General features: G+C 39.5%; 1 protein-coding gene across 1 annotated transcript in view; it reads left to right on the plus strand.

Moving 5' to 3' along the window:
* LDAH (lipid droplet associated hydrolase) overlaps positions 1 to 25,924 on the plus strand; it is a 109,782-nt gene that overhangs the window by 59,221 nt on the left and 24,637 nt on the right. The window contains exon 5 of the mRNA XM_079298167.1: positions 12,459 to 12,699. Within this exon, the coding sequence (XP_079154293.1) occupies positions 12,459 to 12,699 (241 nt within the window). The remainder of the gene's footprint in view (positions 1 to 12,458; positions 12,700 to 25,924) is intronic.

Genomic DNA, 25,924 nt, shown 5'->3' on the forward strand with positions numbered 1-25,924 from the left:
GGTCTCCTCCTTAGACTGAATTGAATATTCCAATGTATTGGAGTATGCTACAAATAATTTTAACTATTAAGACATAAAGTTAACTATGAAAAAGGGAGAGTGCATCAGACACCAAAAGGCAGAGACATCCTTGACATCAAAGGTAAATGGAAAACAGCACTTGGACAGGAAACAGCCCTTGTCACCCAGCCAGCCTGAGCTTGGGATGTGAGTAGTTAATGGAAAGGACTCTAAAGGAAGCCAAGACAGTACATGGTGGCTGTAGTTTTTGCACCATGTAAATATCATAAATGTCATATATGTGTGTATATATATATATATGTGCATATATATGTGTACATATATCTGTATATATATGTACATATAAATATATTTATGAAAGTATTAGTATTATAACTAAGCTCCCGTTTATGGACTTTTCTATAGTCCAACAAATATTTTTTTTCCCAGTGTGAAGTATAGCTTCTGTGTCCTCATTTGCCTTCCTTGGAGGCAGTAAAAAATGACCACAGGTAGAGAATATATGCAGTGTTCCCCATAACACTGTAGACCTTGTTTACATGCTCCCAGTAAAATTCATCAAATATTTGAAATCACAAAGAAATTCTCCATCGACACTGATCTCTATGTTTTGTTTCAGTAGCATTTTCTGTTGGCTGAAAAAAAATCCTTTCCTGGTCTTTAAAAAATATTTTAATTTCATGAGTTCCATATCAGAAAAGGGGGCCCATGAGTATCATAGTGTTGTGAGTTTGCCATCTTCTCATCTTGTGCTGTATCATCAGTTTTGAGGGTTTGTATCTTTTTCCAAAGCATCATAAAATACATCATTGAGCGCTGGAGGATTTCTAACAGCTTGATGGAAAGGAAATGCAGAATGGTTGTGAACTGGGTTTAATGATCTGTGCTGGAGTGTTGAAAAGTTCATCTTATTAACAGAATACTTTCAATTATAAGTATTTTTTCCATGGTGTTCTCAACATTACTTTTTTTTCAGCCTTTTTTTTTTTCTTTTTGTGGAGGAAGGGTAAAAGCTTTGGGAATAATGTGTGATTGGTTTTCCCCTTCTGAAAGGGTTTATTTATTTTATGACCATAACCACTCTGCATATATTTTGCCAGCTTGCTGTGTAACTGAAACATAAAGACATTTTTAATTTTTTGAGTGTGTTAAACACTTATGTAAAAGAAGGAATAGAGGTGAAAAACTATCACATTTAAAGTCAACACATTTCCTTTTCCTCATTCATTTAGTCAACATCTGTAATACACAATCCCAGGACAATGTACTTGCATGAGAAAAGTTGGATATATAAGTACCATCATCAGGCTTTATGTTGACTAGTTTTTTCAGCTCCCTGACACAGTGTTCTGGTTTGGGAACTCAAGGCTGTCTGCACCATGTAAAATGACATTTCTCTTTCTTGCACCATTCCTTCTTATAACAGTTCTACAGGGACACTACACCATGGTGCAGCATAAAAATTTGTGTCAATACAGACTCCTGATACCTGCTTTAGCATTTTAGATTTTTCATTTCTTTCCATCACATTTACATCACTTGTTCCACCTAGAATATTATTATCATTTCCATTTGTAGCCCTTAAAAATTGTGTAGCTATGATTCTCCAACCCATTACCTTTTTGCTCCCATTCTGTACACAATTCATGCATCTCCCAGGTGTCTTTACTGCTGTATTATGAGCCACAATTTTTACTACTCATTCATGCTTTAGATTATTTTCATGTGTCATATTTAAAAATAGCAGTAGCTTCTGAGTTTATTCTGTGAGCTGAATAATTAAAATACCAAATTTAACTTAACCTCATTATGATACCACCACTTTCCAGTTCAGGAGTGGGGTGAAGGTGGGTATTGTTCTGGGGGTTTTGTTGGTGGGCAGGTGTTTTCTGAACTTCTGCTTAGGAAAATTACCTTTAACATCATAAAGCAGACACCCAAGTTGGATCTCAGAAAGGTGGTTTGACATGTACTGAAGCACTGTGTCCATGGAAATTGCAGTCTAGCTACAAAAGAGGTAGTGACAGTCAGTATGAAAAATCTCTACCTTGTTATATACTACCTATATGAAATTTGAACATCAAATCTTCAAACTTTGACCTAATACCCATAATTACTGCATATTTTCAGTTTTTACAAAAGTAAGCAATACATTCTGATCTTGTTGCATTACTGTGTTAAGGGACATCAGTGTATTTATAGAGTGTCTTCAGTGCTGGAGATCATACATTGCTGTGGATGGGCCTCTTTAGAGAACACTTGCTCAAATACTGCTTAATAGTAGCATTTGTTTCCCTCAAAATATTGTTTAGAAGTGTGAGCTGCTGCTTTTCCCATGGAGGAGGGGTCTTGTTTTATATGATGAAGCTCTTAGTTAGAAGTTGTAGGTCCTCTGTAATTAGTGGGAAACAGATAATTCTACTAGGAAGTAGTTTTAGATCACTTGATATTTTCTGAGGATCTGTCCATGACTGACTTCAGTTGGGAGTCTTGGGTGATTTAACTCCTAACTCAGGCACCTCAGTTTAGAACCAGTAGTGAACTTGGATAACACTGAGCCAAGATGGACTCTGAAAAGGGCAAAGGTGTTTTCTCAGTTATTTCCCCACCATTTCATGGTGCAAATTCAGCAGATACTTTTAGAATCTATGTATATAAACACCTACAGAGTCAGTGAGGAGCTGTTCTTTCATTGCTGAGCATCTGATGAATTATCCCTTGATAACAGAGGGGAGATGTGTATATACTTGCCAAGGCTGACCCACAGTGTGTTTAGAATCTCATGCAGACAAAACCGATTATTAAATATCACTGAACAGGTTAAGGTATTTCTGATTGATTTAGGTAAATATGCTAAGAATTGTATTTGAACTCTTTTTTTTTTTTTTTTTAATAAAACATACCAGGGTCCACCCTGTGGCTTCTGACAGCAAGTGGCAAAATACAGCTTAAATTCCAGGCATGAAGCCTTCCAAGACCCAAATTTGATTGCTTCACAGATGTCCTGTATTTAGAAGAATCCCTGGTCTACACTGTTTTCTAACCTGTGCCAAATGTCCAGCTGGCTCTGCCAAAATCCTGCCAGAGAACATACTAAAAGGTGTTGGTCTTGGAGCCTAGGCCCTAGCCCAGTTTCACTTACCAGTACTCGGGTTACGATGCAGACTGGAAAACATGGGTTCTATCACATGTTAGGAGATAACAATTTTTGTACTGGTTTCACCTCTTTCTATTTACAGAAGACATAGAAGGGAAGAAAAACATGCTGGCTAGTCATTAATGAGTGCCTCTGCTATGATAAAGCTCAGGTTATTGCTGTCCTGACAAAGAGAACTGGTTGTTGTTCTGCTGTTCTGGCACAGCTCAGCTCTCTGCATGTATGCATACTTCACTGCATTTATGAATTTGCTCTTTTAGTGTAAGATGTCATTAATATTCATGTAGCCAGAGTGCTGGATGGGCATCTCTAGGTATTGCTGTATTTATTCTGTGAAGAATTAGGAGCATGTACCTGAGTATGTGCACGTGTGTGTCTGCATGTGTGCATGTGTTGGACTTGGCACATGCCCAAGGCATTGCCAAAGTGTTAACACCTTAGAGGTAAAGGCACTGAAGTTGTCAAGCAAAATTCAATCCAAACTTTATGTGGTAAATGGATCTGTGGACTATTTCCATGCTTTTATGCTCAGTCCTTAAAAGTGCATTTGATTTTATTTTTGTAATACTCATTTATTATATCTTTAGTGCTATTGTTTGTGTGCATATGTGTCTACATAAAAGGAAAATAGCATCCTGACCTTGTAAATCATGTTCATGCTTAGGATCATTGCTCTCTGCTGTGTCCTGTTACATTTACACTGCTGTGCTCTCATCTGCATAAGAACACTAACTGGGTCACTGTGTTTAAAGATGGCATTGGGTAGTTCTGCTGAACAGTAATTTCTTCAGACACTCTGAGAGAATTTCTGCCTCTGTGTCTGTGCATCCTCCATGTCCCTTCACAGCCCTGCATGTATGGATTCCCTTAAAGAACTCAATCCCTAGCTGGATGCTCAGTATGCCTATGGAAATTCTAACAGAAGGTCTTGTGATCAATCCTGTATCCTTGATTCAGTTTATTCTCAAACTAGGAAAATTCAAATACCCTTAGTGAAGTTGAGCTGGCAAACATGAGCATGATGCTGTTGGTGCCATTCAAAAAGTCTGTTTTTCCTAGGGAGCAAGAATTCCTCCAGCTTGTCAGAGAATTTGAAAGCATTATTTAGTTTTACCAGCATGTTCACAGAGTCACATATACTAACTGTGCATTTGTTTGGAAAATAAATTCAGCTCTTCAGGGAGCATATTATGCTCCTCATAGAAAGAGTATTTTTGTGGAAAATTTTAAAATCTTTCCATCACTTAGTCTCACAGATTATATGTAGTGAAATCAGAAGTCCATAAAGAAAGAAACAGAAAAAAATAGAATGTGTCTGATGCCAAAGGGAAAATTTATACACTAAGAAATAGGAAATGTAGAAATTTTAAACTGGAAATCAAGTGCACATACCTCTGCCCTGTTCTATATCCCTGTATGTTGGGAGGAGTCCATAGAAGATGTTAACAGAAGATTCTCTTGCACTAAGCAGCCACTAGTGAACTAAGCCACCATGACATTAATTGTAAGAAAAAATCCAAACTTTTCTAAAAAATGTTGGTTATTTACAAATTTTTGCCATTTTGTTTTAGAGAAACAGTTTGGTTGCCTGGAAAAGTAACCTTTGGTTAGAGCAGAGAATTGTAATTTACCATAGTTATTTAAAATATTCCTGCTTTTGCAACGTATATTTTCATGTGGAGTTATCTAACTTCACAAATTTCAGTTTATTTGTCCATACAAAGCATGCTAAGACTTTTCTGTGGGGTTTAATTCTTACAGAACACTTTGAAATTAGCAGTTATAAGATCTGTTAACTGTGTTTGAGATATTTGTTTTGTTTCCTCTTTAATATGCCAGACATTTGTTTAAAATTACAGGAGATCCATAGGGTAAAGAAGAAGAAAATGCATACAGTATGTTTTGACTTCACAGCAGGAGAAAAACAATATTTTGTCACTTGTGTCCATTCTTTAGCTCTTTTGCTGTCATGAAGTCCTGTTGATTAGTTGATATTGAGCTGTGACAGAGTTTTCTAGTACAAAAACCAAATGACATCTTAAACAGCCGAAGAAGAAATTATTTAAAATTTTAAAGTAGAACTCTGTATTTTACATATTGTATTACATTATATGTAATTCATGAGTGAGCAAAGTGAACAGGCAAGCCCAGTAAGTCCTGCTGTGGGGAGAGGACAGCCCAAGCCAACACCGTCTGGTTTGTCCTGTGCGTTTTCTTGGAAATCTGCTCGGCACAGCTGTAGCAATAAAGCACAGAATACTTCCCTGATCCTCCTTGTTTTGCCTGCAGGTTTCTGCATACTGAGTAGAAGAAATTGTGTGATTAATGTGGCATTCTGTGTCAAGGGTAGACTGTAGATTACTGTTAAGTGCATCATTATGTTATCTTTGAGAAATTTACTGGGTTTCACCTCACAGATAATACCGTTTCCTCTGCCAGCACAAGAGGTGAATAACAAACCAATACATGGGGTGACCTAATACATGTCAAAAGAAGTGCTGCTTCTGACAGAGGGGCTGCTCTTACTTTTTGTAGGGTTTTGAAGGAATTTCACATTAAACTTCCTCACTTGTTTTCTTTCCAGAGCTGTGTGTGTGTGTGTGCAGTGCCATGCTTGGGCGCTCCATTACTGAGCACTGGATGCTGCAATGGCTCCAATGTAACACATGGATTGTTCCCTTGCTTCTGCCCCCTGATTGGAAGTCTGAGTTCCCTGTGGGTTCTGAAATACATAACTGGTGTGGGATCTGAGCCTTGTGAGCTTTTTGCTGGTGGTTGTTGTATTAACCATTTCTGCTGTCCTGGTGGTCAAGAACAGGTTATGCAGCAGGAGCAAGTGCTTTCCAAAAACTTGCCTACTCAAAAGCCAGTGAGAGCCTCCGGTGACCTCTGCTTCTGCCATTAAAGCAGAGTGAACCAGTGGTTTATTTCTGAGGAAGTTTCACTTTCTGGTATTTTCTTCAGTGGACCAGAGTCTTTTTATTTTATGGCTCTGATACAGATATCTGCTCCTGCTCCTTTCTTTTGGTCAATGTCTGCCTTTTCACATCCCGACTGCTTTTCTCTCCCATTTTGTTTCTCTTAGTAAAATGTCTCTCTTACTAAGAGCAGGTGGCATGGTGTGACAGCCCTCTCCAGGCCCTTGGCTGGCTGAGCTCAGAAGGCACACACCTGGGGGCCTGAGTCTGCAACCAGCATTTCTTGTGTAGTCAAAACTGGCTGATTTCAAAAGCACTGGCCTCCTGTTGTTGGCATTGAACTTAACTGCTCTGAAAATTGAGTCACTTCTTTGAGTACTGGTTGTAAGTGGCATTCAGGTTTTGAGCATGTTTGCATAATCAGCACTGTCATTTACCAGTCCCTTAAACAAGTAGTATTACCCACTCAAACTTCAAATTGTAGCTGAAGAATATATTTCAACCCATTCAGTAGAAGGCACTAGTGGAAAATATTACTGTGGGGGTGTTTTTAACTTTATCCAATTTGCATACTTGTGTTATTATAAGGAAACCATTTAAACATTTTGCAAAAATCCTTTGCTGATGTGGTTGAGATAAAAAATTGTGCAGTGTTAAACAGCAACTTATTGTAAATTTGATGATTTTGCTTTTTGTACTCTGTTCTCATTTTAATCAAAACAAAACAACTTCCAGCTTTTGCTGCAAATCCAAACCCAAGTTGACATAACCATTATACAGTGAAGTTGGGAAGGTACTCATCATTTTGTCATCTTTATTTGGATAGATCTAGGTAAAAGCTCAATCAAAAGCCTGAATATACAGGAATGTATGCGTTCTTTATGTAGGTAGTTTGCTGGAAGCCTTTGCTTTATTCTTTAATATTTATGTGGACCAGTGATCATGGGAAGTGAATCATATTCTTTTGGGATCCTTCCTAAACAAAGCATCTTGGTCAATACCATGCTTTTACAGAATGGGTATTTAATATTCTTTGCTCTGAAAGCTCACTTTTCCTGTAAAATAAGTAGTTTCTCTTCCCTCTGTGTTCTAAAATTTACTGTGCGGGTCATACATTCCTGAAGTTAATGGACTGATTGCTCTAGATACCGAAATATATAAACAGTGTCAAAAGGGAAACTCCCCAAGTCCCCACGCCTTCCTCCTGTGGTGTGTGTGGAAAGAATCAAGGGCAGAACATTCTGGGCTGGTTTGTTCTCTGGATCCATGCTCAGGCCATGCACCATTTCATTTTCTCTGTGATATATATACACTGCTGGACGAGGGAGTAGGAGCTGCCTTGGCACCCACATGAGTTATGTGAAGAGTTTGCAGGTAATGTTAGTTTTTGGTTGTTAACAAAGTGTGGAACTTCTGAGATACTGCATCAGATTGTAAGCCCTTAAACCTTTTGGAGCTTGAGCCCTGTGAAATGTAGAGTTAAAAATTAATGATTAAATAGAAGCAATTGCCTTGGTGGCTAACTGAAAGAGTATCTATGCCATGAATAGTGAGCTTTAGTCTATGTGCCATCCTGAGTGTTGAAATCTCACAGTTCAATAGTATGATAAGTGAATAACCGGCAAATAAATTGACTTAGAGTTGTACAAATACTGTTCATTGTCACAGTCATCAATAGTGATAATTCCAGTATAATTTAAGAGTGCTTGTACTGTTTTTAGTGGGTTGACCAAAGCAGAGTCAAGGATAGGTGGTACAGCTCTCAGCAGCTCCTGGACACGAGGTGTGTTTGCTTTCAGTGCAGTCACCAGCCAGCTTTCTGTACTCTCTGGATCCACTCGAGTCACTGTTTCCAGTATCTCCTCTTGCTCAGCTCTCTGCCATTCCATGTGCTTAACAGATAAATATTACTGAACTTTGAATTGGGGGTAGTTTAAACTAGGTGAATCTGAATTTTACTCTCTGATAATTTTAGTATTTGTGCATTGTATCTAAACTTACATATATATATATATATGGATATATTATTTTTTTATTATGTAAATATTTGTAATACTTTTTGTATTTTGACTGGTGGTTATCTCAAGAAATATCATGAATTATGAGAACAGTTTCCATAAATAAGAGGATCATTTACCTTTGCACAATATTTAGTGGTATTTATGTGTCATTCAGAGTTGTGACAATATCTTGTGCTTATGACAGGCAGTGTCCTCTGTTTTCAGAATAATTTGTCTTATAATAATTCTGAAAATTTTAACTTGAATATAATCCTGTGCCTCTACCTGATTTCAGCTAGTGTAAACTGTGTACATATAAGATCCAGGCATTCAAAAAGTTTTTAAAAAAAATATTAACTAATATTGAGCATTTGAATCTTATTAATTTCCTTCATTTTACCTGAATATTTCTACTTCACTTATTTCAAGACACAAATATGACATACTTTTTTTATTGTTACATGGGTCATTATAACGAAGTGGGTTAAATCTGTCATACCTACACTTCTGTTGAAAAGATGTTGAACTGAGTCTTTTGAGCAATTCTGCAGCCAAATCCACATTTCAGGATCCTGGCTTGGGAATCCAGCAGTAAATTAAGAAATAGCAGATGAATGTTTGAAAAATACAAATTTTACGTTTCTCTGTTATTGTCTGCAAAGATTTTAAAAAGAAATTAAATAAAATTATCCTTCATCTCTTAAATTTGTGGGCCATTACAAAATGCAGGAATGTGCAGGATGGGGTAACTGCTTTCATGGTTTGTCCTTTTTCTGCCAAGGTTTAGCAGCTTTCCCCATGGTTAGTACAGCCATCCAAGCAACTAATCCTATATCTATAAACTGCAATGTCAAAGGATTAAAGTGTGCCTGGGAACGCAGGTCAAATCTGCTTTAGATCACAACAGTTTGGGTTCAGCTCCTAGCTGAAATATCACAAAACTACCATGTAATTTAGTAAAAGTTTTGCATTCCTATACTTCAGCTGCTGGTTGCCTTTAATAAAAAGAGGCCCAGGATTGATTTCCCTGAGAAGGTATTTTTCTTTGTCTCATACCAAAGTAGTATCAGCTGGAAAGTAGAAGGATTTCTTAAAATAGTTCTGTGTTTTATATAAATAACTCTTTCAAAGTCTGCTTTTAAAATTTTGTAAGAAGTACAGTTTCTGATGATGGATGCATGACACAGAGGTTTCCCTGCTCTCTCTCCTTCTGACTGAATACAGTGACTTAAGGGACGGGGGATAATGGTGACAGGGTCCTGCCTGGCACAGCCAGTGTGTCTCCTCTGGGACTTCTCCACCTCTCCAGGTGCCCTGGAGTGACAGATGTGAGGCTCTGCAAGAACAGTAACCAGAACAATGGCTCACCTGGCTGGGAGATGTTGCTGAAGTTGTCTACAACCTGTTTCCATAAAAGCTGCTTCCATGAAAAAAAAGATTAATCATTTTCATAGGACACTCCTTCTAAAGGACACAGAAGGACTCACTTCTTACGGAAGCCTGCTGCCTCTCTGAGCCAGGTTAAAGATGTGAAGAGAAGGCTTCCCATCTTCCTACCCTGGCACAGCTCTTGGATTATTACCCATTATTGATTCTTCAGGTAGACAACAATGAGATTGCAACAAGCAGCCCAAGAACAACCAAGAGAGACTTCAGGACCTTGGGACAGCTGGTTAAAGAATCAAAAGCACAGATAGTATTCTCTGTCCTTCCAGCTGCAGGGAATGATGAGGGAAGAAACAGGAAGAGCCAGCAGATCAATGCCTGACTGACCAGTTGTGTTCTAGTATCCAGACATGGACAGTGAGGAGAGTGAAGCCCCCATAATCTGAGGGGAAATGGTTGGTGATCTGTTACACAGCACAGACACACAGTTGTCAGTGGCCAGCAGGACAAGGGCAGTGATTGTCACCCTGTACTGGGCCATGCCTCGAGTGCTGTGTTCAGTTTTGGGCCCCTCATGACAAGAGAGTTATTGAGGTGCTGGAGTGTGTCCAGGGAAGGACAAGAGAGCTGGGAGGGCTCTGGAGGACAAGACTGGTGAGGAGCAGCTGAGGGAGATAAGTGGAAAAAAGAAGTTTTGGGGGGACTGTGTAGCTCTACAGCTACCTGAAGAAGGTTGTAACCAGGTGGGGATCAGTCTCTTCTTCCAAGGAACAAGTGATAAGACAAGAGGAAATAGCTTGAAGTTGTGCCAGGGGAGGTTTAGGTTGGATATTAGGAAAAATTCCTTCACAGCAAGGGTTGCCAAGCCCTGAATAGGCTGCCCAAGAAAAGTGGTTGATGCACCATCCCTGGAGGTATTTAAATGATGTGTAGATATGGCACTTGGGAACGTGGTTTATTTCTGAATGTGACAGTGCAAGGTTAACAGTTTAGCCTAAAGGATTCTGTGATTTTATTATATGTTCTGAATGTTTGTTCTGTTACAATGCTCAGATTATGTAAGCATCTCTTGGTGGCATTCCCTGCCCTCCATTGAAGGTCTGCTGGGACCAGGAGTGCTGCACCCAGGTGTAGTGACATTCATTAGCTGTGTCTCATCTCGGAGTAAAGAAAATTATCATTAAATGTATTTTACAAAAATCATAATCTAGTTTGCACAACATGTAGAATGATGTTCATTAAGCAGACATGTGTAACTACATTTATTGATACTGAGTCACCAAGAAAGCCCAGCTGTTTGCACCGTATTATCTGCCAATGCAATCTCCAGATCCTCTTACTTTTTTTATTGATACTTCTGTTAGGTAGGGCTGTGTCTCTTTGAGGATTATTCCTATATGAGTTATTGCAATATATTTTTTCTTCCAGAAAAAAGTTGTCATTTTTCTTTTAGAGTATTTGCTTGATATTAGCATTGAAATATAACTAAGAGTAGGTGGTTTTAACTCACTTTTGATTAGTATGAGTGGGTGTGATTTTCATTAATTTCTTTGTATTTTAAGACTATAAACTAATACCACCTTCAGAATTTCTATTTTGCTATAAGATATAAAAAGCAGCAATTTATGCCAGTGTACACACTGTAGTGAAGAGCCTGTGTGCTTCTTGTACTGACCTAGTTTACCTGCATTGAGCTGCAAATTGAAAACCCTGTGGGTTGTCAAGTTTTGGAGTTACCATCACAGCAGCTGACATTTTTTAATGTGTTTGGTAGGTTTACTTAGACAAGGTAGTTTACCAGGTGACATGGAAAGCAGTGTACTTTTCCTGACAGTAAGAGCCCGCCAGGATGGAGCGGAGGGCTCCTGCCTGCTGCCCTCTGCTGGGGTTACTCCTGGTGCTTCCCAGTTCCTCATCATCTCCAAAGGACACTCACTCTTCAGTTCTTCCTTGTCTTATCATATATCACAATTTTGTAACCACATACTTATTTGCTTCATGTTTTAAAAAACTGAACCTGGGCACACCGCACAGCCTGAGGGGCAGTGTCTGGAAGTTCAGTTCCATTGCGCTGGAGGCCCATTTGGAGTTGGGTGTGCCAGGCTGGGCTGTGGTGCCATGCCCTTGCTGGCAGTGATTCCTGAGCTCTATGCCCTCACTGACAGAGGCTCCTGTGCTCCATAACCTCACTGACAGAGGCTCCTGTGCACTGTGCCCTTACTGACAGAGGCTCCTTTGCTCCATGCCCTCACTGACAGTGGCTTCTGTGCTCTGTGCCCCCTCTGACAGTGCTCCCTGAGCTCCATGCCCTCTGACAGTGCTCCCTGTGCTCCATGCCCTCTCTGACAGTGCTCCCTGTGCTCCATGCCCTCTCTGACAGTGCTCCTGTGCTCCATGCCCTCTCTGACAGTGCTCCTGTGCTCCATACCCTCTCTCACAGTGCTCCTGAGCTCCATACCCTCTCTGATAATGTTCCCTGTGCTCCCTGAGCTCCATACCCTCTCTCACAGTGCTCCCTGTGCTCTATGCCCTCTCTCACAGTGCTCCCTGTGCTCCATGCCCTCTCTCACAGTGCTCCCTGAGCTCCATGCTGTCTGACAGTGCTCCTTGTGCTCCATGCCCTCTCTCACAATGCTCCCTGTGCTCCGTGCCCTCTCTCACAGTGTTCCCTGTGCTCCATGCCCTCTCTCACAGTGCTCCCTGAGCTCCATACCCTCTCTCACAGTGCTCCCTGAGCTCCCTGTGCTCCATGCCCTCTCTCACAGTGCTCCCTGTGCTCCGTGCCCTCTCTCACAGTGCTCCCTGTGCTCCATACCCTCTCTCACAGTGCTCCTGAGCTCCATACCCTCTCTGATAATGTTCCCTGTGCTCCCTTTGCTCCATGCCCTCTCTCACAGTGCTCCCTGTGCTCCATGCCCTCTCTCACAGTGCTCCCTGTGCTCCGTGCCCTCTCTCACAGTGCTCCTGTGCCCCCAGGTGCTGCGCTCTGTGCTGCTGTTCCCGACCATCGAGCGCATGGCCCAGTCTCCGCAGGGGAAGCTGATGACCCCGCTGCTGTGCCGGCTGCGCTACGCTCTCTACATGCCCGTGTTCCTGCTCTCCTTCCTCCCCGAGGGGCTCAAGGCCTCCCTGGTGAGGTTTGCGCTGCGGGGGATGAAGACTTGTGACGAGTCTTCCATAACAACCTCCATCAATCTCTTCAGTGTCGACTGCATTGGTGAGCACCTTTTCTGTCCTAAACCATCTTTTGTATTCTTCTCATTTAATAAATGTTGGTTTAGGTTTTTAGTATTAAAGCATGAGTTTTGAAGAATAACAGGTCTGGTCTTTTCTAAAATTAAGACCATGGGTACAGGAAAGTCTCATATGAGTAAATTTAAAAAGAAAAAAACCAAAGGCAAAACAACCAAATATTTTCCCAAAGAATATATATTTCTTAAGCAACCTGACCTATACTACTGATGTGATTTCTTATGTGATTAAAACATTCCTTTTACAATCTATTTTATTTAACTTATGTCTGCTTAATTTTTGCATTTCATTCATATTGGATAGTGAATATAAATCAATAATCAGTTTTGCAAAGCGTTCTTTGCATCTGTTTTTTTTTAAGCTGTTTAAACCAGCTGTGTAGACTGTCATCTGAATTGGAATATTGGTAAATTCAGAAAAGGACTTCAACCTAAAAAGACACATAGAAGTTACTTTATGCACTGAATTTCAGCACTATTGTGGGCATAAAGAGAAAGATTAATGTTCCTCCAGTGCATTTTGTACGTATATTTTGCACATTCACATTTAAGAAGCAGAATAATTTCAGATAAATTGTGTGAAGTTTAGAATGAAAACCAGAATGTGAATTGTGCTCTACTCCAGGTATTTTGGTAAGTTAACAGTTTAAAACAATTTGGAATGGAATTGACATGCTAACGCAGTAATAATAGCAAGAAGGAAGTTTTGATTGCATTAATAGTAGTAAAAACACATTCCTACATTTCCAGTTGGGCTCTGTCTTCTATCAGTTAAATTTTACTTACTAATCATCCAAACAGATGTGCCAGAGTAACTGGAATTGCAGTGAGGGGCTGTACCTTCCATGGATCTGTGGGTGTGCTGCTCTCTTGGGTGGCTCACTGTAGGTCTGTACACAGACCAAAAGCAGGATGGGCAGTGGGATTTATGCTGCCAGCCTGGACAGCCCCACTTGTGTTGTACAAACCAGACATAATGACAGTCCTTCCCCTGTAGTGCCCTGTCCCTGACAAAATCAGGCTCCTGGTTGATCATACACATTTCTGATTGAATTCCTGTACTTTGTAGCTTGAGTCCCTCGTAGTTGAAGTCAGTTTCCTGGTGACCAAGGAGAAAGCAAGCATGCAGTTATACCTACATGAGGTGGTAAAGTGTCTTCCTTTTTGTCTCAGAAAAAGGTATGTGGAGGTCTCTGAGGTCACAGCTCTACAAGCCAGGAATCCTTCTCTGGTCCCCACAGATAAACTTTTACCTCTAAAAAACAGGTTATACACAGCCAGGGTTGTATTGGAAATGGTCCTTGGCCTGTGTTAACCTCCAAAAAAGCATGGCCAGCCATTGTTTGTATGTGTTGTTTGGCCCAGATCACAGCAGCCACAGGAATAATTTAACAGAATGGATTGTGTGTGCTGCTGTTGGAGGCTGACCCTCCGAGCTCTTTAGTCTCCAGGTGAATGAGCCTGGTTGATGTGTGCCTGTCAGCCTGTGGTGATTTCCTGTGTGTACCAGTGTCTGACCTGTGTCCCAGCTGTAAGGTAAATTGAGGCATGAAACCAGGCTGAAGGCTCTTCACTCATAGAATGTGTTCTCTGCCTATGTTCAGTTTGTTGCCTGAATTAATTCTACCAGAATGAAAACCCCTGGGAGCCAATGTCTTGTAAAACTTGCATAAATAGGCCTTATTGATGCAACTAGTTCCTTTGGGCTTGTGATAGCATCTCTCTCAAGCAGAATTCCCCTTTGGTTTGCATCTTTGGAAACTGATGATGTTTTACAGCCCAGTGACTCAGGACCACATGCGTGGATTAATAATATTTGAGTGTCCGGATATTGCCTGTTAACCTTCTCTTTTATTGTTTGAGGACAATAGAAAATGTTACCATTCAGCAAAAATTTGCTAAATCTAGCACAACAACTGAGTCTGTCTTATGAGACTGCTCATCTGTGAATTGCTGAAGCCTCTGAATTTGTGGTAGATGCTTTTCTGAACATTTCCTTTTCCCTTAATAAATTACTAGATATGGTTCGGAAATGTTCAGCAAATGAAGTTGTTTCTTCTCTCCAGGAAGGTTGCATGTCAACTCATTAAAATATACATGTTGCCTTTGGCATGTACCTCTGTTGCATTACTGTAATTGTAATAAAAGCTGTGATTAAGGGCAGAAAAGATGGTAAAAGTTTCCTTAAATCTAATGCGTCCGTTAAAACAAACCAACCTGCCAGGGATTTGTTACCACATCCAAAGCTTAGTCACAACAATGTTTTCTCTCCTCTGAAAGGAAATGAGACTTGAAAACTTAATTAGAGCAGAGCTCTAAGACCAAGTGCTTCTCCCATTGACACAGATTGAAAAGATCCATTCAGTTGTTGCAGCATCACGCCCTTAGCTGAAAGAATCAGTAAAGGAAGAATTACATTACCTATCTGTCCCATGTTCCAAATTATGTTTTTTCCTGCTTCTTATCCAAACACATCCTTCTGTTGTCCTAACTTCATAGTTTATGATATATAGAAGCCTCAGTTATGCAGCAAGAGGAATTGTGATGACACTGTCCAGAAAGGGAACATAATAGAATGTCTTGTCCCAAAGAGGAAACAGTACAGAAGGAGAAGAGACAGCAGGGTATGTAAAGAAGATGGATTGCAAGGATGAGAACATACGGTGTATAAATAATAAAGGACCTATTAGGAATAAGCAAAAGGGACTGAAGGGACTTTGCTTACCTGGGTTAGCTTCTAGAAAAGATATCTTAGGGCAGAAAAAGCATTACAATGAACAAACAACCATTTGGGTACTTGTATTTATGAACTTAGAAGATGAATAGACAGAAATATTGAACATTAGTGACCCTGACTTATCTGAAACATTGTCACTCTGTTTATTCAGGCTAGCAAAACAAGGCTATCCCTGTCTAGCACAGTGGTGTTGGTTCTACAAATCATGTACAGTCCTGCAGTGCTGGAATACTTTGGCACTCCAGTGCCCTGAAATTTGTAAACATTTCTTCGGTGACAGATGCCAGTAGCAGGCTTACAGTGACAGTAAACCATTCTATCTACATGGAACAGGATTTATTGTCCAGCCGTTTGACTGGCAAACTTCCTCCATTTGTTTCTGTAAAATTTCCACAAAAGCACAGACATTACATAATGGGTAAACACTGCACAGCTTTTTTGAGAGGCAGGCTCACAGGTCAGAGGTTAATGTCTGGATGACAGGGAAGATACAGATAAGCACAATAGCAAGAAAAACCTCCAACTGGCCCAAATGAGGTGGGTCCTTTGTGATCTTGAACCTGTGACTTCCCTGGAGGAATCTCCCTGTTTGTTTAACCTGGTTGGGGAGCAGGGGAGCACTGCAGCCTGGGGCAGGGGGAGGTCTGCTTTGTGCTGTTGGAGCAGGTTGGGAAGGAAGGGACTCAGAAGCCTGAAACAAGGCTTTCACATTCATTTATGCTGTCACATGAGAAAAAGCTGGAAATGAGATGCCTAGTTAATTTAAGCATCCAACAGAAGTTGTAAAACAAAGAATTAAGATAAAACTCCAGAGTTGTGATTCAAATTTTATCTTGTTCCAAGTGTGGAGACATTCAGATTTCATGTGGAGTGTTTACATCTCCCTTGTTTTACAGAGGAAAAAGGGGCTACAGCAGTTTGTAGTCCTATACAGGACTGTATAGGAAGTGAGTCCCAGCTGAGGTTTGTTTCTCAGCAGTAGCTGCTTCTCCCTGTCAGATGTACAGAATGGCAAAATTAAATCTCTGAGGTGCCAGAGAGAAAAGGTTTTATTGTGGGATAAATTTTTCCCAATTATCAAATGGCACCTGGGAGATAAATTTACATCAAAAACCAGTGAAATGTAAGCTTCCAGTTGCTATGAAAATGGAACAGAAGCTTTTACATTGACTTATTTTAAAATTTTATCTCCAGCCAGCCAACTGGGAGATTGCATTCTGGGTTTGAATTATCCCAGCCTCAGGAGTTACCATGGGTTGAGATCTGTTTCTATTCCAATTCTTTTTATTTATCAGAGAGATTTTTAAATGTGACATTTTGGGTAGTCTTCATCTGATCACTATGGACATCATGCTGTCTGAATAGCTGGCATTAAAGCAGGAAAGGTGAATCACACCCTGCAATGACTGATGCACTTTACTGATCACAAAGGGACTCTACCAGAAACCAAAAACAGAGGAGATAAATGCCACTCTGAATCTACTGACTGTTCTTTTTGCTTCAGATATCAGAAAACAATGTGTTCCAAATTTTCTATGCAGCTTTTACCCTTGCTGCTAGGGCAGTCAGATATCTCATAGTTTGTCTGCATTAGAATTTACAGCTGCTGATTTCTAGTGAGAGTCCTGTTGTTTTTTTCCTGCCTTCTTTGAAAGCTCATTTTATGTTTTCACCTCAATTTCCTGACAAGTAAGATGGGAAATTTTTTGGAGTTCTTTTTTGGGGACTGAAGTGCTGTGGGAATACCCATCTAACCAAAATACTTGGATAATGACAGTGCATTGTGTTGTGTTTGTGGAATTCAGTAGCACCTCCACTTATTCTGCTTGTGTTTTTCAGAGATAAAGAACAGTGCTTAAGGTATTAAGTAAGCACTTGATAAAAATCTTCATGTGAAATGGTGAAATAAGAGGTTTTGCCCCTGAAAAAATATTTTTAAAAGCTGTCTAATTCCAAGCTAAAATTTAGTTTAATTTTCTTTCTTGCTTTGCTTTTTAAATTAAAATGCAGCAGAAGTTATGATGAGCAGATGTAAATTCAGCACAGAAGGCATAGTTTTTTATTTTGTTTTATGAAACAAAATCAGAAGACCTCTGCCTTCCATGCTGAATGGAACAAAACACATCCACTGAGGCCATACACGGCCAAGGGGGATATGCACATTATAGACTCATCTAGGTTTTATTATTTCAAATGCTGTACCAGCATGTTTTAAAAAGAGCCCAGTGTTCAAGGCAAGGGATGAGATATTGGTCAGTGTCACATAGATGGTCAGCAGCAGAACTGTACAGAGACCTGCAACCCAGGACAGCAGCTGAACCTGCCTAGCCTGGTTTAGTTTAACCTAAATGTATATTTGTGTACATATACATCTGCACTGGGTAACTGTGCAGATCTTTGTTGCCAGACCAGGACATTTTCAAGTTGGTTTTCCAGGCTGGTGGAAATCCAGGCCCTGGTAGTAAAAAGTGATTACTTTGTTTCTTCTGATGAATGTATGTTTTAGATAATTTCTGGCTACAATGCAGAAACCATTTCAAGGATGTTTTATATTTTAATATGTATAGAATTTCAGACATGATGGATAGCCAGACAAAATTTCATGGTGAACAGAAATTACTGACATGGTACATAAATTCCATCTACATAAACTAAACCATGTTACATCTGTGCAGTGTAGTTCAGTATATCACAGGTGGGCAAAAACAGTGGAGCCCAGCAGGTCTCCTCTCTTCCCATGTGCATTCTTTGATGCTCAGTGGGACAGAAAGAGGTCAAAAATGATACAGCAGATAGTCTCTCTCTCTCACTAATATCTGATTCATTAGACTTTAAGAGAAGTCTCTCCTGAAGTCGGGTAACTCTACAGTTGTCTATTGCAAAATGTTTTTTACCTCTTTGAATTTGCTCTGCCAGAAAGCTGCTTTAGGTAGCCCAGCAGCCTGGCCTGGTGTCTGAAATCCTCTGGCCCTGCAGAGTTTCTCAACAGCCTCCTGTGTGCTGTCACAGTTGAGTCCTATCCACTTCTGACATTTTAAGTGATGATCGTAATATGTATTTCTGCAAAGTGTTTAAGAGCGTGTTTCCTTACCTGTGGAAACACAGTAATATTTTATCACTTGCTTCACAGGAAAAGGGGCCAAAGAATAACAGTCTTTAATATTTTCATGTTTCCTTTGCTACTGTTTATTTTCCTGTGTGATGCCTGACTAAAATGTTTGTTTAATGTAGTCGGACAACTCACCTTACCAAGGCAGCACTTAAGCTGATGGAAAAACCTCACATCTGCTCTATTCTTTCTGTGAGTGAATAAACTTTTCCTTATTTCAGAGTAGGATGCTCATATTAAATTACTGGAGGAAGGCAGTGACTTTTATGTATTTATAGTCTATTTATTTATTGAAGTCAATCTGCTTCATAATTTACCCCATTTCCAAAAGAAAGATGTTTAATGAGCACTTTTATTACTTGCAAAAGCTTTTACTTTCCTGTGAAAGCCTTATGAAAATAATGGTAATAATGTGGAAATTTCTCATTTGGTCTATTTCTGTTAATTATTCCTCTTTTTCTTCTTGGGGGGAAAACCCAACATAAAAAACTCCCATCATAAATATTATTCATAAGGCGTGAATGTTTTGATAGTGGAAATGCTGATCATTTCCATGAAATGTGAGGTAGAGTTGGGATTTGATTGGGGAAGGGGAGGTTGTTTATTCACCCCTGATGAGGTTTCATCCCCAGGGAGATGATTTACATCCACAAATTTGCAGTGAATGCAATGATGTGTTGCAAATCGCTTGAAAAAGGAAGAGGTAACATCAACAAAGCAGAAAGGATGTTGAAAATAAGTGTATGCCAGTCAAGTGCTACCAGCTACAGTTGCTTTGTGTTAAACTATGCCAGACAGTCATCTGCAAATTGCCACTTTATTTTTCCTGGGCCAATACAACCCCCTCCCAGATTCATGAGCCTTCTGCAGTAGGCTCATGCCTTTTGAATCAGAGGTGTCTGCCAGAACTCCCCCAAGGAATATCTGAAGTAGAACTCCTGGCTCTGTCATAACTTGTGTTTATTGGTTACAATTTTAGCTTGATTCATCAAACTCCTTCATCATGCAGTACCAGCAAAGCACTTAAACACATGCTAAGTCCATTCCCATAGATAAATTCTGGACATTTCTGTCTTGGAATAATTAATTGGTAATTAATGCAGTACCTGTTAGTCCATGTGACTGAAGGAGACACTGGTTTGGGTGTAATTCCTGTGATAAGCTAAAACAATATGGCAACCTACTTTGCTGCTGCTCCTTGTCATGAAGATGTCCACCAGCACTCAACAATTCTTTAATGTGACAATATTGACAAGGAGAAAGTTCCTACAGAATCTTCATGGGTCTGGGAAGGATATGCTGGCTTTTCTTAAGCAAATGCAGTGGCACAAGAGATTGCTTACTGTTTAGCTCAAAGATCATGTGTATTTAAAATGAGCTTTAAAATTAATGGATTATGTTTATGAAGTATAAAGTGGTATAAAGTTCACCTTTCTTATGAACCAAAGCCATACTAGTTAAAAGAAGGTTCACCTTTTCAAAAGATGGGTGGTCCAAATGTTGAATTTCATGAGGCTTCCTCAAGAAAGAATCAGCACCAGGTCCCAGTCCAGAACTAGCAAAGCAGGGTAATGTCATAGAGCTCAGCAGGAACCACAGGGTGGAGATCTGAATTGCTGCAGGCAGCACCATCCCCTATGGGCTGAGCACCACCTGCAGCAGACCCTTCTGTGCCCCTCTTGCAGGCTCAGAGCAGACACTTTCCATGACCAAAGTCTGGATGCTGGCAGAAATCCCAGCATCACAGCCATCTGCCACGCTATGTGAGAGCTTAAGCTGGAGATGAATTTTTCTACCTAAGGGACAGTTCTGTCATTTGAAGATGGTGGGAGCTGTTCCAAAGTAACTTCGAGCAGGATTAAGCCCGTGGACATTTCAGTTTTCCATCACATACGCCACTTCATCTGCACATGCTTCATCACACAAAGTAAATGAGTGTTTTTCACACTCCCCAACAAAGCATCTATTGTTTGTGAAGCACCTGGATATAATTGTTGAATAACTTTTTATGTTTGCCTTTAGCCTCTACTCTGCTTTCTCAAGCACAGCTGAGTGATTTTTTGTATAGTTCTGATCTTCCTGCAACTGTAGTACCAAGCAGATTGGAGAAGCCTGTCCGTAACAATTGCAGCTGTTTCTCTATTCACATCTATCATGGTTATACATTAACTGCTATGTTTGCATTCTAAATTCAAGTGTAAACTTAAGCAGACCCCAAAGTCAATGTTTGTATCCTGTAAACCTCTAAACATCAACATTTTATCTAATGTGTCTGTGCATGTGTGGAAGCACATGTTCCTGCATTAGTCATCCTTGATACAAAGCAGTTCCTTCTGTTTGATGTTTTAAACAATAAGTTATACGATATTTCCAAGATTGCTGTTGGCAATAATTACCGGTAGAAAATATGTTTTCCCCATAGGAAATTACAGTGCTGTTTGGTATTATTAGTTCTTACCACTGTTTTCTGACTCCTTCAGAGGAATGGCAGAGATTGCTTCCTCAACAGCAAAGCATAAACTGGAAATGAAACTTGATATTGCACTTCACTGAAGAACCTTACAGTAAGACAGGCAATTTACCAGGAAAAAAATGTGATCAGACAGTAGTATATTTCATGAGGTTAAACTTATTTTCAAAAATTCAGTCAACTTTTTGCAGATCATTTTGATACAAACATAGCAATTATTCTTTACTTCGAAATTTAAGCAACTTTGCTGTAGTTTAGAGGACTTTTCAAAGAGTTGTGTTGCAGCATATCAAAGTACAGGTGAGCTCTGCAGCACATGAAAATAGCAGACTCACAGGAAAGGATGTTGAAGATGATCCAGTTCCAATCCCCCTCCTGCCAAGGAGAGAGACACCTTCTGCTAGAAAAGGCTGCTCAAAGCCCCATCCATCCTGGCCTTGAACACTTCCAGGGATGGGGCACCCACAGCTTCCCTGGGCAACTCATCCTAGTGTCTCACCACCCTCACAGTAAAGAATTTGTTCCTAATATCTAATCTAAATTTTCTCTCTGGCAATTTAAAACCATTCCATCTTGTCCTACCCCTCCATGCCCGTTTAAAGTTCCTCTCAGTTCTCTTATAGCCCTGTTAGGTATTGGAAAGTGCATAAGGTCTCCCAGAGCATTTTCTTCTCTAGTCTGAACAGTTCCAAGTCTCTCAGCTTATCTTCATAGGAGAGTCTTTGGCAATAATCATCCCATTGAAGTCACATTATTTTATTTTTGTACCCTCTGCTTGTTGTCCCTCAGAAGCACAAGCAAAACTCTGTATACATATCTGCAACTCAATGCTCACCAGTAACACATTTAAAAATAAACTGTAAAATCTGTGGAGTAGAAATGTTATTTTTTCTGATTGCCTAAGTAGCCTCTGAGATGCTGAAGCCAACTTGACTGGGACCTTTAGCTCTCCCATGCAGTATAACTTTTCTTAAGTGCAAAAAAAAGATGCAGTCAGGCACTCAAGACTCTTTCCTTTGGCTACAATTACTGGCAAATTATCAATTTAATTTTATATTGTCCAATTTACCTTTACAGAAGTCAGGAGTAGGAATTTAAAGTTGTAATTTTGCATATTTAAAAATATTTCTGAAGCATTTTATGATAATGGATTATTGTGAAATTATCTTGTTGTGAGGCAGATTTACTAAGGGAGGCCATCATTGAAATGTTCTGAAAGAAAGAGACTGAGAATTTGTGGAGGTTTTCTGGAAGTCTCTTGTGTGACAGGAGAGAGCATCACTTCAGGCTTTTCCATGTCAGTACTGCCAGTACCTGACAAAAGATGTCCCCAGTCTCTGCTGTGGTCCTTAGCCAACACAAACAAGAGTCTGAAGCAATAGCAGCAATAGAAATTAAATGGGAAATGGTGGAATACCAGATTCATTCTGTGAAAAAAATTGACAGTAAATGATAGCTTTGTGAGGCAGAGCATCAGAGGTGTCCTGGGAAGCTGCAGTGTCAATATGGGAAAGAAAGATGTATGGACACTGTAGAGAGTGAGAGACTAATGACAGGGTAATGAGGTTGCTTGTTTTTCACAGGACATAAGACTTGGCCATTACAATCACTCTGAATATTTTCAAATATACACAGAATTTGGAGCACTTTCAATCAGACCAGTGTCATGGGAGCTTTGGCTTCCTTAGCCATGAAAAGGTGATTAACATTGGAACATTTAGTAAAGGAGGCTTGATGATGAGTTCAAGGGAAAATGATAAAAAAACCCTCTGTATCACTGTGAGCAAATCTGAGCTCATAAATGATCTGAAATGATGGTGTAAAAAGAAAATCATAAGGAACAATAGGACTACTGGAAGGTGATGGATGTGGCAGATAATGTGCAGGTGATGTAAATTTCTAAAGTACAGAAAATAAAATAGTATTGCAAACCTTTAAAAAACATCAACATCACTAGCTAATCGTCTTAGCAGACACAGGTGAGAAAACTGACAGTGCTGGAATATCCATATGAAGGGGACCTAACACTCTTGGGAAAGAAGAACATGGAGAAGGGAGGAGGATGGATGAGCTAGTCTTTGCATCACATATTAAAGACAAGAGACCTGTTGAATATTATGTCCACCTGAGCATGACAGATGGATTTAAGGGACTTTCTAAGAAAAGTTTGAGCTGTCTGAAGTGCAGTATGTCATGTGCTTGATGGTTGTAGAGCAGGGAATCCACAACACAGACTGTTCAGCTACTTCTCACAGTGCATTGCTTTACACACACACAGACACATATACATATACATATATATATATATATATAATTTATATGTAATAGAGCAGAGAAAACAATTGGCAGAGAATATATGGCAGTTTGATACAGAGCATTTGAAGACAAGGCAGATTGGCTGTGTATTTTCACAAAAGGATAACACCTATGCTAGAACAGAAATACTTAACACATTTACAACATGAAGTGCTATTCATTCACTAATCTCCTAAAAATCCTGACATAGTCAGTGGAGAAATAGATAACACTAGTCTAATCTATCTAGGACAGCACTTAAGGATGAGCCATGTACTTTTGTCTGACTATGAAGAAAGAAAAATTAAGCTTTAGACACCCACATTTAATCAGGTGACTCCTATAATGTATTTTAGCTTAAAAGAGAGATGTTTAGACTGAACAGGAAACAACTGAAGAACATAGAGTTTTCAAGTAAAGGGCAGTAATTTAACTTAATGTCTCTGTGATAGATGAGGTAATATATAATGGAGTACATTGCAACAAAAGTGATTCAGTATAGATTTTAGTTAATGATATGAGCAGCATTCCAACTAGGATGTCCTGTGAAGATAATGAAACTTTAGTCATGTGTGCTTCCTAATGACAGGATGCATATCTACTTGAAATAATATAGTATCATTGATTCACAAGAAAGAAAGAGACCGATGGAGATCCCTTCCAGCCCTGTAATGTCATCCACACTGATTAAATAGATAAGAGTAGCATCGAGAATTTCAGAATCCTTAACGAGGGACAGTTTACCATAGAAGAGCCAAGCAAAACAGGTGAACAGATGCAACATAGAATGATTGAGGAAACCCAAGTACAGGTAAAACATGCCTAATGGCAGATATTAGTTAAAAGCAAATATGAAAGTTCATAAAATATGGTCTGATTGAATCTCCAAATGAACCTGCATTCTGCAAAGTGAACGCAGGATACAGAAATTTTATGAAAGGACCTGCAAAGATAGGTGGTGAAAAATCACTTTCCTTTCTCGTGTTGTTCTACTTCTTAATATTCCTTTATATTACAAATGATTTGCAAAATATTTTTTAATAACTCAAGAGTTCTCTTCTGGGCCTGGTTACACTTCAGCTTTGTGGCTTTTAATCAATAGTGGGCTGTCTTTCATTAAAAGACAGCCTTAAACACAAGGGAGGACAGACACCAGCTGCAAAGTGTTGTTTTACTGAAGAATAAATGAAATAACTTAGCGACATTCAACCTGGAAAAATAAAGTTAATGAAATACATAAGAATTTTTTTTTTAAGTATATAAAGCATAAGTTGTCTATAGATGAGGAACAGAAACAGAATCAAGGGAGCCAGAATTCGTGCATGGGTGAGTGTGGCCAGGAAAACTTGTTGTGCTGCAGAGTTTCAGAATACCCTACAGAACTACTGAAGAACCTGCAGCCTCCCCCACAGTCACAGGGGGATCACTGATCTCTTACCAACTCCTCCAGTTCTAGCCAAAGAAAGTTTTTTCATTTCTTGGTGAAAAAAAGACAGTATCTTTGTCTGTGGGACCTTCACAAAACAGTGTAAGGCATCTCTTTATTCTCTGTATTCATCTGCTGGAGGGGTTGGTTGATCTGAGTAGTGGCACCAGATTTGCATTTGAGAAGCATCCTGAAGGCAGGGCCATGGTCTTCTTTTCCTCTGAATTTGTCCACTTTAGAAACTGTTACAGTATCCTCTTCCAAGGTTGATGCTGCTTAAACTGTACTATCTGGACCTTGAAGTAAAAATTTGGCTTTGTGTTTCTCCCTGTATCCATTCCAGAGCATAGCTCCTGCTAACTTATAAAATAGAACAATATTTGGATATGTTGGACTTAATAAATTTACACCTCCAGCCACAATCTTGTTGATAGAGTCAACATAATCTAAAGCCAGCATCAGTAGGGAAATGAAGTGAGCTTGGGTAACCCTTTGTAGTCTTGTGTTTGTCTGATGAACAAGCTGTTAAAGAATGTGTGTGTGCATCCATTAAATTGTCTAGATTGGGGCTATCTTCACAACCACTCATTTTTGTTGGAAAAGGAACTATTTTGATGATTTCCTGAAAATCATTGGCCAAGGAAGTTGAAAAGGGTTTTTTTCCCTTTGTTATTGTCCCTTGTTTCATTAGTATGGCATCTCTTTCTGTCTATTCATTCTATCACAGTAAATTCATTTCCTTAGCTCAGCAAAAAATACTGCATCATTTTAATGTAATTAATATACAGGTTACAGAAAAACCACATACAATGAGCTCTAGTCACAGCACTACAACACAGAGCTATTTTTAAATTAATCAAGGGCATTTATATCTCTAAAAGTTTATCAGGATTAAGTCAGAAATACATAACCTTTTGTATTTTATGGATATGTGCACTGTAACTAATTTTTTTCAAGATTTCTTTCCATAAAGTCATAGTTCCAGATCATCTTGAATTGCCTCAGACAACATAGCGTGACCTGTCAGTTTTTAGTGTGAGTTTATGATTAAGTTAGCCTTAATCTAATCTTTTTCTTGCAAATAAGCAGGCAAATCTTCTTTGGATATTCAATAATCAAGCAAGAATTTTAAAGACTTGAGGAAAAACACATAT

This window comes from Erithacus rubecula (assembly GCF_903797595.1).
Source record: "Erithacus rubecula genome assembly, chromosome: 2".
NCBI classification, from domain to species: domain Eukaryota; kingdom Metazoa; phylum Chordata; class Aves; order Passeriformes; family Muscicapidae; genus Erithacus; species Erithacus rubecula.